Source organism: Chelonus insularis, unplaced genomic scaffold (assembly GCF_013357705.1).
Source record: "Chelonus insularis isolate UGA/USDA-ARS -01 unplaced genomic scaffold, ASM1335770v1 contig_323_pilon, whole genome shotgun sequence".
Taxonomy (NCBI): Eukaryota; Metazoa; Arthropoda; class Insecta; order Hymenoptera; family Braconidae; genus Chelonus; species Chelonus insularis.
In genome coordinates this window covers 188,848-204,103 of record NW_023276493.1, presented here as the reverse complement: position 1 = coordinate 204,103, position 15,256 = coordinate 188,848, and the positions used below count along the sequence as shown (strand labels likewise).

General features: G+C 28.4%; 1 protein-coding gene across 1 annotated transcript in view; it reads right to left on the bottom strand.

The window, feature by feature from the left end:
- Window positions 1-14,510, bottom strand: part of LOC118065823 (complexin) — a 40,592-nt gene extending 26,082 nt beyond the window's left edge. Inside the window, exons 1-2 of the mRNA XM_035081343.1 lie at window positions 14,328-14,510; window positions 4,589-4,710 (exon numbers count right to left, since the gene is read on the bottom strand). Of these exons, the coding sequence (XP_034937234.1) occupies window positions 4,589-4,643 (55 nt within the window). The 5' untranslated portion in view covers window positions 4,644-4,710; window positions 14,328-14,510. The remainder of the gene's footprint in view (window positions 1-4,588; window positions 4,711-14,327) is intronic.
- Between the last annotated feature and the right edge of the window lie 746 nt (window positions 14,511-15,256).

Genomic DNA, 15,256 nt, shown 5'->3' with positions numbered 1-15,256 from the left:
AACCTCAATTCCATCTTTGGAGAAATAAAATTTTTCGAAACTTACGAATAAATCCATTTATCAATATCGAAACACTTTTATTGATATAAAAAAAATAATTTATGTAGGATAGAATCACTAGTAAAAGACAAAAAGTGATGACCTTATTTTTTCCCTCTTTTCTTTAATATTAAAATTGAAGATTTAATGAATTATGTATTGTACAGAGGAAAAGGAAAAAAAAGTAATGGAAAATGTGCATATACAGACAATTGGTGAATTGAAATTAGGGAGTTTGGATTTAAGGGGGGAGGGTGAAGGGAAGTGATGGTAAAAGCTTGTTGTTTTTGTCTCTCAATGCTAGTTTTAGCATTTGTATTGATAAATATTATAATGGAAAGTGAGAGTAAAAAGAAGATTAATAGACGACAATCTTTTTTGTCATCAGGATTATATTGATGTGTACATTAATCTAAATTTTTTCAATGGAAATAATTTTTTGGGATTCCCATAGTTGAGCTGATAATTATAATAAAGTTTTTTTAGAGATAAAAAAAAGCTAAATTTCTAGATGAAGATATTAATTTTTCATATGACGTTGGTGGATTTTCAATTTTTTTGTTCATAATGATTCATTGTATGTTGAGAAAAAGTAAAGGTGGTATTTGAAGTACTTTGTGTTTAACAAAGAAGAAAAAATTGAAAGTCAACGTAGTGAGTGGTTGAAAAGCTATGTGATTCTATCTCCAAGGTCATGTATGACTTGCAGCAATATCAAATACAGTTGAAGAAGAAAAAAAAAATTCTGTCATGATTTGTTCTCGGGGTATGAGTACTCAAGGATATGATGATGAATAGATAACTCTGTGGAAAAAATATATATCGTACACCCGTGAATACGAGGTGAAGTTGAAACTGAGAATGTGTTTATGTACTTTTAGAAAGCATTAAAAAATGCATTTATAAAAATGTTTTTGTTTTCATTTATTAAAAAGAACTTATGAGGATTTTTAGATTAACGTTGACTTCAAAAGTATGTTAGAATATAGAAGAATAAAATGTTATAATTTTTTAAAAAATAAAAGAAAAGCTTTTTGAATAGTTTTATATAAATTTCATATTAAAATGTTTACAATAAAATTCTTTTCAATTAATTCTTTTTTTTTCGTTCTAAAGAATTGAGAAACGAATTTCATTTTTATTTTTAAAAATAAATTTATTAATTATTGAATAACAACTTGAACATTACGATTTAATACTCCTAAAATGTCCCAGTAAATGTGGATCTATTCATAAAATATTTAATGAAATATTCTAAAATAAATAATACTTTAATATTAACCCGGAAATTGATTCATTACTTATAAAAAAAAATCCATAAAATTAAACTTTAGATGATGAATAATTGAAATAACCAAACTATTTTCCAATAAACATGAAATTCTCTAGTGCATCAACTTCTTTATCTTCATCAATACTCCGGAAGCATGTTTATGCATTTGAAAAAATTCTAAACTTGAAAGTTATTCTGCTTCAATTTTAAATGGAATAGATAAATATGTTCAATTGTATTGGCACCTCGAGATAAAATAGAATTGTAATGAGTATGAATAATGCGGCTGGCATTAGTGGATGGTTATATAATCTGTCTCTTAAAGAATTTTCGTTATTTTATTCAAAGCTTTTCTCCATCATGAATCGCGTTCTATCATCTTCACTATTGGACCGCATGCCAGAACGCGTAATTTAACGTCGCGGGTTGCTAGGAATGTCATTCTCACCCTCTTCTGCCGACTATATTAAGGATTCCACCTCGGTCGGACGTTCCACAAGGTGAGCGGCTTGCAAAGAGCAGGAAGAGAAGAATGACGAGGGAGAAGAGGAGAAAAATGAAAGAAGATCGCTCAGGGACAACTGCACGATATGCTATATCGTAGTACTGGTAAATGAGCATTCAACGCATTCAATTCCTTCTTTTATATTTATGTCGTCTACAACGCCATCATCACCACTGATATAGCCACTTTCCTCCGGGCTAAAGGCACCTAGGGGGAATGAGGGTCCTTCAAGATGCTCTGTATATGACGCGCGTGATTAACTTGACGTTGACAAGATGCTTTTTAAATTTCCTCCTGACATTATCAGCCATTTTCTTTATTTTATCCATACCAATGCTGACTTCTATTTAATAAATGTATTAATCTCGTTTCAATTAATTTCTTTGTTAATTCTTATACCAATGATTCGAAGCATCAAAACGTTATACCATGACCTTTTTATCGTTGATGTTTGATACGAATTTTTTTTTTAATTTTGAAGGGATAAGATAAGATGACTTGAGTTGAATTTTAATTTCTTTTTTTTTAACCAAAAGCAGTAAAATGATGGAGCTTTTTTCCAAGGTAGTTTGAGAGTTAAAAAATATTAGATATATATGTAGTTTTTTTAATGATAAAATCCTCAGAAAATCTAACAGACTTTTTTTAAGTGTACTAAGGATTATATAACCCCTTGAATATATTCAAGATAATTGAGTGAAGTTCATTTTGGAAAAAACTCTCCATTTCTCGTCGTTCATTTGAAACTGATTAAATTAAGTCCAGCCAAAATTTAATTTATTTTAGATTGCTTCAAGACGTACTAAAAGTAGAAAAAAAACCTATTTTGATTGAAAATCGATCCAATAGTAAAAATTGTAGCTGTGTAATTTTGTGATTGAAACTATTTTTTAATTAAAAAAAAATATATTACCAATCGTGTGTATATTGATTTTTTATAAAAATTAATAAAAAAATAGAATTTCAAATTGTTTTTAATTGTTATTAAAAAAAGTAATCAAAACTGTAATTTGTATTGGTACATAATTACAATGCAAGTTTAATTGTTAAACTCTTAAAAAAAGTTTCCAGTGGAAGATCTTAAGTCACGTTGAATATTTCAGTAGCAGACTGCATAAGTGTAAAAGTCCTTGAGTGTTTCGATGGTAATATGTGGGGTTTTAAAGTTTCATTTTGGAATTGTCTTTGTTAAGTAGTGAAAAGACGCTTAGGTAATATAATTGTACAAAGGGGGGTTAATAAGAGGTAAATAGTTTAAATAATTAATGTAGTTAAAAAGTAAGTAAAGTCATGATTAATTGTACTATTGAAGTTAAATATACTTTTTCAATTGTAATTCTTAACAAAGAAGTCTTTCATTTTTATAACTTCATTTATTTCTAAATCAGAAACAAAATTTCTATAATTACAAAGATTTAATTTTAGTTGAGATGTAGAAGATATACAAATTAGTTTTCAAGATGAAAAGGCGTTTGCAAACAATTATAAAGCATTTTAGAAATGCAAGGAATTAAATTCACATTCCTTGGTAAAATGCTTCATAATTTTTTCCTATTAATCTATCAACGCCCACGAGTATCATAGAATTAGGAAAATTTTTGAAATTTCATGAATATTATACTTTGATAAGCCGGATATGCTCTAGCAAAAAAATTCTTTTATTCGAAAATTCTGTTTCTTTAGATAAATGTTTGAAAAATTTGCAAAAATTTTCATGGCTGGCTGCATTCAATTCATGTAAAAAATAAATACGATAACATGTGTGAAATAATTGAAGAAAAGCTTGTCTATAAAATACAAATGATAAATTAAAAAAATAAGAAAGAAGTAAGCAATAAAATTGTTGCTAAATTAGAAAAACTTTGTTAAAAATAAGAAACACGTTTCGTATATATTTTTCTTCATAAAATTGAACAATGCTACCAGAAAACTTTTCCAATCGCAAATTCTTCAGTTTTTTAGTTGAAAAAATACAAGTTTTCCAATAAAAAAAATTTTGTATCTCTGAAAATGTTTGTTCTTTTATACTCAAAAATATTCCAAGATCACTCCAAGTATTAAATAAAATATGATTTTTTATTTATCAGAAACTGATTAAAGATTAAAGCTTAAGTATCTCTTGATAATTATTTTCCCTTATAATCTCTGAGCATTGAATTAACTGACAATTAAACCAGATATGGCGTCATTATCGGCACTATCTCTATGGTATTAATCACATTAATTCGCTAATAACATATGTAACAAAAAGTAAGGATTATTTCAATGGTTATTATCGGATTATGTCCGAAAGCATTTCGATATAGTAAGAGGATCTAATTGGGGAAAGAGCATTTTTAGGGGAGAGGAAGGATAAGTCGATCGATCCAAGACAAGTGGTGGGTATAGGCCGCCATTTTCATGTGACCATATTTACATATAACCTCTAGTGGGTTTAGGGATTATCGACAAATAGTATTTTTTGCAGTTATTAGTATATTTTTAACTTCAACTTCCTTCATACCAGTGAAAATAACGAGAAAGAGGGCAAAAAAGATGGAGAAACATGGAAAAAAGCTAAAATGACAATTTGCTGATTATTAAGCGGATTCATGATTTTGTTCTTGGAGGATAAATCCTGTGCAAGCTCTCTTGGTGCATTGGACGGTATTAACGAAAGCGGTTTATTAAAATCTCTCTCAATTACTTTATCGAGAGACTTGGTTGTAGAAAGAGGAGAAGAATGAGGAGGAAAAGCAGGTCCACGAGTGCATAAGCTTACTACTACTCACCTTTAACAGCGTTTAATTTATTTCCAACCATCTGTTTCGCCACAAAAGCCGCCATTCTTCCTGTCTTTGCGAGTTTTTCTCCTTTGCTGCTTTTTTAAATATACACTACCGCTACCTCGAGCCTGTAAGCAAAGAGATAAATCAAGAATATTGGTAATTATAATGTACCTAAGTAATAATGCTAAAACATCAAACAACATGAAATTAAAGCTCAAGAAAAATTGTCTCTCACTTTCAAAGTTTTCCTTTATCATGTCAATAAAGTATTTTCAAATCATTTTAGTGATTTATTGGAGAATCTAATTAAATTGACACATCTTGATTAATATTAATTCAATCTAAAATACTGACTAAAAAGTCAGGTCATGGTACAAACTATGCTCATAAAAAAAGAAAAGCTTGATAAGATTATTTATAAAAAATTACTTTAAGGAAACATTTCTTTTTTTATTGAAGGTTTGATTGAATAATATAGAATATTTGATATAATAACAATTCATTGATTTTACAATTCAGAAACCTATCTAGTGATTTTATTAATTATGTATTGCATAATTTCTTGATAAATAATAATAAGCATTAATGAAGACATGAACTATAGGTGGAAAGAATTTATTTTAATTGCAATAAATAAATGATTCTATCATCAAATGATGAAGTAACTTTACTGTTAGATAGTCAAGCTATTATACAAGTGTAGCAGCATGATCAAACGATTGACCTACTAATTTTTATGTTACTTTATTTATTGAAACGTTCTGGTAAACTGCAAGTGCTCATTTACTTTCTTTAGATTGATGAATTATTCAGAAAAGAAGGTTAAAGTTGGATTTTTTTTTCTTATTGTACTTAAATGACATTTCTGTATAAAAGTTTGATAAATAAAATTTATCATGATACTTTTTATTTCAAGAAAGTAAGATTTATTCAAGTATTAATGAAGAAACTATCACCAGGTGATATTTATCAATAATCTATGGTTCTATGGTAACATCTCTATCCTTGTCATCAACATCCAGATCCGAACTGGGTTAATCCGGATCCAAGCTGGACCTTTGTCTCAAAAAAAATTCATGCTGGAGAATTTTCCATTGTTTTATTGAATTCCCTAGATTAAGAAGTCTCACGAAAAATGTTTAAAACTTTAGGAAAAAAAAAAACTTTTGAATTATTGAATTCATTCAGAATATATCCAAGCACATTAAAGTTCCATTATTTTTCATATTTTTTTATCACTTGAATCGTGAGTAAAAAGTATTGTTTGTTGATCACAAATCGACTACAGTGAATTTTTCTGTTGAACTTTCCCATTTTCAGATTCATGGGAGATTAATGAGACCCTTTTTCTACCAGAGTTAGACTTTTTTTTAGATGTCTGTTTCTCTAACAAAGTTACTCACGCCCCTACAAAAACAGCTGAATCGAAAAATCTTGGTATGGTATCTCGGTTGCAGGTAAAAACAATCATAGCCATCAGATCACACTTCCGGCTTCAACGGAAAAAAGCTCAACGAACGGATATCGGAAAGTGACATCAAGTCTAAAACAAAATACCGCTGACAGCAGATATACCTTGGTGTTTAACATTTTTTTTTCAGGAAATTAAATTAAATATGAAAACGATATCAAAGAGTTATTTTTATTCAAAAAAATATATTGATACTTAAATAATATTCCAAGTAGATCAAATGAATAAATGTGATATAATAAAGTGGAATTATTTAAAATATTAAATTTCAATCAATTGATAATAATTATTATGATTGTATTAAAAAAAAAAATAGACGTTTATTAAAAATGACATAGAAAATACCAAGCAAACAATGGAAATCAATTTCTTCATCATTCATTACTAGGTTTTACAGATATTCAATTTGAAAATAAATTAAAATGAACTGATCAGTATTGTGAATCAGACCGTAATCCACTTTAAAAATTTCCACTTTTAAAAAACTAATGTGGACTTTGCTACAAAGGAGAGAATATTATTCTGAACATTATAAATATTCATGATATAAAACAGTTCTGTATTAAAGTGAAAAAAAAAAATGAGGAATCGTTGAATTAAAAAAAAAAAAAAAGCTAAAAAACATCAGTGATTTTCAAATGACTGTATTTTCGTGAAATAAAAAATTTGTTTTCACGAATCCAGTTCCATTTGAAAGTTCATCGAGTCTACCATAATTGTATTTTACCATTTGTTATGTTCACTTGCATCGTTGGGTAATAAATTAAAATAAATCTAGCAATGTTAAGTGTTGATTTAGCAATGTAATCTGGGTTTCCTCTAAACAGAATACATTTAAACTTGAAATTAAAGGATTAAACTATGACTATCACTGGAATTAAAGGAAAAACTATTGAAACCATCTACCACATAATACAAATCCACAGAATAGTTTGACCAATGAAAAATCAGTAATCGAGGTTAAACAGAGAATTAAACTGGAGAAAGAAAGGACGAAGGTAAATATTTCGTTTTTCTAGTTCTATTTAGTATATAAAAAAAGGAAATTGACAAACAAACTCATTGCGGAACCTTGTAGGATTGGATGTCAGAGCTATTGAAATAAGAGTACAAGAAAATCGATAAAGACGTACCGAGAGAACGCGCGACGGACGCCAGAGTTTCCACTTTGTAGCGTTAAGACGTCGCGACGTCGGTACAGTGGCGTCGGTGAGCGCTTGATTTTCTAACAGAACGTATGTCAACATCAATCCCCCATTCTACCAACTTCCTCACCATTTAGACCTCTAAGTAATCAAGCACAAACCAAAGGGAAAATTGGTGAAATTGTCTATTTCAATTTTTTTCTCTGTTCTCAATCTCCCTCACATTCTTTTATTTTTTTTTCCTTCATTTTTACCTCCATAATTTTTTTTCTCTATTTCCTTGAGTATTTAATCCATCAAGATGTTGAAATAACCATCTCCTATTGATGCATGCACAATAAAAATTCTTTGTAAAGTGAATAGAGCCAGAGTTATTTAACTTTGAAAATGGAGTTTAAGCTTAAAAACAGAATTGTTTAGTATTGCAAATAATTTTTTTCTTTGTGTTCAATACTTCAGCACTTGGGCTTCAATCAACTCCATTTATGTGCAAGTTTATTTTTATCAACTCATTACGATTTATGGATAATCAATAGGTTTACAAAAAACAGTATAAGAATAAATTGTTTTAATTGTAATGTTTCATTACAAAACAAAAAAAATGATAAGATTAAACCAAGTTGTTCTTCAAAATTCCGACAAAATTTTCTATATAATATATTTGGAACTTTTGAAGAACCCCTATTTTTTAAGAGGTATTGAAGTTCAAAGTTGAAAATGACGTTTTTTTCCAGCAGCCAATAACTCCGTTAAAAAAGGTCACACAACCTCCATTAAACGAGTATTTTGTAGGAAAAAGAGCCTTTAAAATGCCCAACATGGATTGTGTTCAGATGAAACTTTTTTACACCATTTTTTGTTAAAAAAAAAAAAAAAAATTCACAGCTTTTAAAAACTGATTTTTTAAAACCCAAGTGTCTTTTGATATCTACATACATTATGAAGTGATATCTAGATCACTAATAATATTGAAAAAATGGCCATTCATCTAGAACCAATGATTGAAGTAAATGTACTGATTGTTATCAAGTAATATGTACGAATATAAGCCATTAAAGTCATCTCTTTGTTATTCTATCTCCCCTTTGTTTTATCCTATTAATAAACTTTCATATTCTCAAACTACTATCATAAGTTTCAATCAATTTATTCAAAATATCCTTTTTACTTTCAAAACTCTTCAATGATCAATTAGTCTTCAAATCATATTCAGCCTTTTGGGAGCTTAACTTACAAGGGCTTTTGACGTGATAATTAGTTTATGAGTAACTTACATCTCAGAAAGCAAGAAACTTTAACTAAGAAAATTGATATCTTATTAAAATAAAAAACCAAATGACAAAAAACTAGAAAACAAGATTAAAACTAAGAATATTGTTGGAAATAAGATTATAAATATCTGTAAAAAAGATTTTTCAATGTTAATTCTAGTACGAAATAAAATTATAAAAAGTCTGCAGTAGTTTATAAGTTCAGGAAACGTGAAATATTATTAATCTCTTTTTCTATACCATGTTCTACTGTGATACTTGCACTTACTAACTGCTAATTTCATCACCAACTTTAACTCCAAGTAACCTCTGTGTCGTAGGCTAAGAAACTTTGTCTGATGCAAAACTTGGTTTTAATCGAGACTTATCCGGTCTAATAAGTCATCAAGGATGTGTCAGTTACATCATCTCCATGCTACAATTCAATATAACAAATTATAATGTCGTATGGACAACTGTGATGCAACCGTAAACTTGATGAATAATCTGGTTAGAAAGTGAAAAAAATGAAATTCACTTGAAGGAAAATATTGACTTGTTAGATATAAAAATAGTCATATTGTCAGCTGTACTTAACATGATATAAATTTAACTTATTGATTTTCTAAGCTATTATTAACACAAGACACTCCATGATTATAGACACAATAATATCTAATATTTTAGTACATAATGTTTTATAACTAGACTATTAATAGATTGATTAATTAATCATAAACACATTTTTTTTTCCTATTTATGAAAATTGATAAAAGAACTAAAATAGAATAAATCAGATAACAAACAATTTTAGTAAATATTTTTATATGTGATATCTCAGAAAAATATTAATATTAGTTTATTCATATTTATTCATAGTCAATGATGTTAAATAATTAATAAGTTTGAAAGGTACTTGGATTTATAAATGAAGATAGTCAATTTGAAGATGTTGTAGTAGCTAGATAAGTTGTTAATAGATTGAAGATAGAATAATGGACATTGTTATAGCAAATATTGTTGAAGAGTGTAGTCAATTAAGACTGCAATCAGAAACGGACTGATTTACAGCAGACAGAAGAGGTCTTTAACCATGAAATAGACCTTGGTGAGTTTAACGATAACACAAGTTCTGACTAGTCATATAAATTCTCTGAGTTCGATTATAAATTTTACTGTTCAGAAAAGTAAATTGATATATATGGTGATAGTAAAGAGGTGAGTATAATGGGAAAGCAAGGTAAATTGGTTCATAATAAATTTTATTATGTTCACCTTGTAGAATCAAATATAAATTAGAGCTTTCTTCTGAATTTAGAATTTATAATACCCATTTTGCAATTATATTACAAAATAATTTACAATAGTTCATAAGACAAAATGAAATTTTAATAAAATGTAATTTGGTAGAAATAATTTAAACAAAATTTTATAAAGTGGAAAAGAGTGTAAAAATCGAATAATTACATCAATAAAAAATTATTGAAGTTTATTAGTCTCATAAAAATGCAATAAACTCAATTACAGAACATGAAACCAAACTTGGGATGTAGACAGTTTGACATATGGATATTTCTAACTACTTTCAATCGATTCTTTTATTTTAAAATTATTTTTTTTTCACATCATGCATCTTTTATCTCCATAACTTTTTTCTAATACGACCATCAGATAGTTTAAATGTTTCCAATAAAGATTTCGAACAAAGTAAATGATCACAATGGATCCAATCTTCACCAAAAAAATTCTACAAATCAGCGCTTCTTTCTCTCAGAGTTTATGTCTTTAATATTGAAGTGGCTATTCTTTCTCTGTTCCCATTGTCCAAGTGGTCATGTTAGAGTACGATTCATGATACCAAAGCTCTGATGGAATAAATTCCAAGTGTGCAAATGATATCAATTTTGTATCTAAGTGGTAGTTTTGATGAGGAAATGAAATTAAATTAGGTAACTAGTGCTGTTGGTGATGGCTAAAAGTATGGCTATCTCAAATGGTTGTTGGAAAAGGTGATAAGATAATTAGCCTACATGTAGTGAAGATTCAAAGACAGTAGAATAATTTGTAAAATGACAGCAAGTGCACTTTGCTCTTTGAGAATTGGTGAATCAACGTGGACTTGACGTGAAACCTTTAATGTATCTAAAATATATCTCGACAAGAGCACATGTATGCTGGTGTATCAAAGCTGTCAGGCTATTCCGAGATAGAATATGAATTGGTAGAGTAACTGGAGACGTTGGTTATATAAAATGCCTCTTTGCCATTGTCTCGTTAATTAAATGGATAAACCAGACATTTTGCCTTTCCTGTATGCTGAATATGAAGGCTTATTTCCATTACTATCCTTTTCTCCTTATCCTCTTTCTCATATTGCTTTCAGTTAGTCTCTTTCTATTTCAACATATTCTACTCTTCAGTTTTGTTGCTACACTATTGTCTTATCTGCATCACCATTATATTCCCATGATGGTTTTACACTCACTATGTTATCATTAAGCTTAAATATACAAAATTAAGATTTTGGTGATACCAAAATGGAAAAGTCAACCAGTCAGTCACCTATAAGAATAATCGCATCATAGAACAAAGTCTTTTGAAAATTTATACTGCTTTGTGTTGATGTTTGTTTCTAATTTCGCACGTGTATTCTGTGACAATTTATTGTTTATGTGTTACAAGCAAATATTTATTCTCATAGAAAGTAAAATACTATAGAGTTTGAATAAATAAGACAAGTATATTCTTAGATAAACAATTAAATAGAACATTGAAAAAACAATGTATTTACTGTAAATAAATATCATTAGATATTAATAAACCTTGTTTGTAGTAAATTTGTAGTAAATTTATTTATTGTAGTCAAGATTTAGAAAAATTGTTTTGGATGAATGAAGCAACGATTGATAGCAAGAATGATATTGAAATTTGGCTGAGATAAATTACTTATTAGCTCAAGAAAAAAAACTTTTTTAATTAAAACAAGTTTTTTCCAAGTCATCATCTGATGGAGAAGAAATATTCTTTAGTCTTTTGTTATTCTTATGTATGAAACAACAATGTAATTAATTGATTAGAAAACTTGAGATTGTGTTTTATATGATATTAAAAGATCAGATAACATATCTAAGGTATAGTTTTAATATTGTTTAGTAATTATATTAACTTTGTTTCTGCTTGTATCTCAGACGGAACAATTAAATCTACTCTTTTTCTACATTGAGTGCAAGCAAAGTAATTGATATAAAATTCTCTGAATTGGAAATAGAGATCTTGAAAGTTAATTGGTCGTTGGAATTAGAAATTATTATCTTGATGATGATAAGAATGCTGCTATTTTATTCATTTTATTCTCCGGCTATTTTTAGATGGATTTTTATATTTTGAGATCTCAAGAGTCATCCAAGATAATTTCAGTGCATTGGGGTAAATATTTAATCGATACTATCTTGAGGATGAGCTTACTATTTTTGATACGAATCTCATTTTTTGAATTTATCGAATCGTTACTTAACAAAGGATGAACTTTGTATTGAATTAATTGAAAAAATACTGTTAATAATTCTTCAACATAGTAAAAGTTGAGATAAATTATTTAAATTTCACAGCTTTTTGTTAGGATATCAGCATAAATGCAACCCTTTAATTGAAATATTATGAGAAAAGTTTGTTGAATACATGGTAAGTTGATAGAATAAGAACATTGAAAATAGAAAAAAAATTTAATCTCGTTTTTGCTAGCTTTATCGGTCTTGTTATTGTTAAACCTCACCTTAACAATGTAAAGTTGACTTAGTTCGAAGTGAAGGTATATACATTTATGGAGAAAAAAGTAAGAGATAGTATACAATAAAATATTGCCAGAATACTGGAACACATATACGTATATAGAACGATGGATCTGTGGCTGCTTTAAGGGTGCAGTAGTAAGGTTTATGTGTACGCGCATGAATGCTCTTCTCTCGTCCTCAAAAACCATATAAGCGTAGAATTCTCGACACGAGATTTACTCGCCACTGTGTGGCATTATTATCCTTGGGCAATGTCTGACTAAGCGAGCGCGAATAAAAATTGCCTGCAATTTAAAAATTTTTTTTGCAGGATGAGAAAAAGATAAAGAAAAATTTATTCATGATCATCTGCAGATTCTAACAGCTTTCCAAAGTACATTAATATTTTTTATTTAAAAAAGTAAGGCTCAAGTTTTCTGTTAAATCTTTGAAGCACTTTAATGATAAAGCATACTGCTCAACTTGTTGTAAATATAAATAAAAACTTTTCGTTTGTGGATTTTTTTATAAATTCGAGCTTGTAGAGGAAATTAGAGGGGTGACTTTGAACGCTTGTAGCAATTTAACGAATCTTGTCAAGACATGTTTCTCTTCTAGGACATTTTAAGTCATTCAAAGTATCTCAAAGTCATGTTAGTATTTTTTCATTTACCTTTTTAGATAATAATTTTCAGCAAATTCGTAATAAAATTGTTTTTAATTATTTTTCTACTATACTTCATAAATACTTACAAAGAGTTTTTTAATTTAAAAATATTTGGATAAAATTTATTTAATTAACAAAAATATTTCATCAATATTCAATTTATTAGTTTTTAAAATAATTTTTAATAAATAATTGTCAACAACTAATTTCCATTTTCTTGTCGAAAATTTGCAAACTAAATTTAAACGTTATTCCAATTAATTTCTAATTATTCCAAACAAGTGAAAAAATCAATGTAAAGTACGGCTTCAAGACAAGTGGGAGTTTTCAAATGTTGCAATAAAGATAGTTTCTAACTTGAATTTCGAAGTTAACTTTGCTTTCAAATTTAAATAATTCTTACCAAATAGTACTTTAGCTTTTTATTGATTCCTTACTTTTTGAAATTCAGGTATTCGTAATAGATAATATCTGGTTTTTATGGTGTTAACGATTATCCCTTAATAGCATCTTAGTTTCCCAATTCCTGCACGTACTTTTAGGTTAACAAGATACGATAGTAGTAGTCTATTAGCCAACTAGTTGTCTCTGCTAATTCAATTAAAAAGCTATCAAGCTTTTCTTAATTAATACTCAACAAGCTTTTGCATCTCTTTTAATTTTTATATATTCATAAATAATCCTTTTTTCTTACAAATTTTTTTCCGTTATGTCTCCATCCATCGTGTTTTTTATTATGAATAAATTCATACGAATGGAATAAATTGTAAAAATATTTTCTTGAAAAGAAAATCAATGTAAGCATCTTTTAAGCTTTTACACATGTGCATGTCTATAATCATATTAATAAGTACATCCATGTGGATTATTTTATTTCAGTTTTCTCTCACTATAAATTTTTTCATTGTTACATAATATTGCAAAGATGTGGCATTTCATTTTCAATAATAAATAAACGGTTTACCAAAGCTTACAATCAATGAATTGTTATTAAAATATACTATGATAAAAATTGTTAAACCAATTAATTCTTCATTATAGTTGAATTAAAAAAAAAATATATTTCCATATGATTTGCATTTTTGGAGAATCGTTGTTTCAATAAATATTTAAATAAAGATAAATTGAATGTAAAAATGGTTATTAAATTGATGGATAATTATGAATAAATATTTATGAATATTTTTTATACTATAATTCATAAATATAATCACTATCAGTAATTGAAATGAACTGTATTGATTATTACAAAACGACTATTACTTAATATGACACTATTATTAACCTAAAAAGTATTATTAGCTGATTAGGTTAAAGATAGTTATTTTGTAAAAAAAAAAGATATTTATTTAAATTGAAAATAAAAGTAAAATTATAGCATAAAAGTGTCATAACTATACATTAGAGTATGGAGTGAGATGTAACCTCAGTGAACTTACTTGTTGTAGTTATTAGTAGAGAAGTTGGTCGTATCAATAAGCACGAGTAGATGAAAAAAAATGAATTAGTGACGTTCTAAAGTGAAATTGAGGTAAAAGTTGAAGGAAAAAAATGCAAAGTCTCGAGGCAAGCGGTCGTAAACTGAGTGAACCCGAGTTTAGACTGACGGACAAAATGTTTCGGTGGACGCTGGTGGCGCCAGGGAGGCCATAGCCAGCGCTGAGTCCATCGATCGGTACACGGGAGTTTGAGGAACTGCTAGGGGTTGGTGGGACGCCGTCAGTGGCGCCGGGCGAAGCAAAAAGAGAAAATAAATGTTTTCTCAAATGAGCATGAGAGAGAAGAAACCATACGAGAGATGACTCCAAGAGGGCGGGGCAATTCGCCCTTTCTCCTCTTACCCTTCAACTTCCCTCTTCAATCTGTCTCTCTTTCACCCCGAACTTCACTCGGCCCAAAACTTAAAGCTTCGACTCTAACCTGCACCCTCATTTATGATTGTTCCCTCTAAGGTCGCACACTGCTATATTACCCAACGAGAAAATCGAACCCAATCGAACGAGAGCGTGACTTGTTCAACTATTCATCACTAATTTTATTAAGGGTGAAAGTATAACAATATTATTTATCATCCTTACAATGAGAATCCTTGCATTTTAGTTGGCTTCATTATTTTAGTACATTTTAAAGAGCTTTTATCAAAGTTATCAAACTACGTGATTTTGGTACCATCAAGGGTCAAAACAGACCTTTTTATAGAGGAATTTTTTAAAAATCATATCTCATTCATTTCAGAGTTTTTTAGTTAATTTAATTAAGTACGAGAAAATATTTTTAATTTTAATTGAATTTTCCCAACCGTTATTTGTTTGTTGACAAAGTTTTTTTTTTTGGTTTTTTATTTAAAGTATATTTTAACCACAAAATT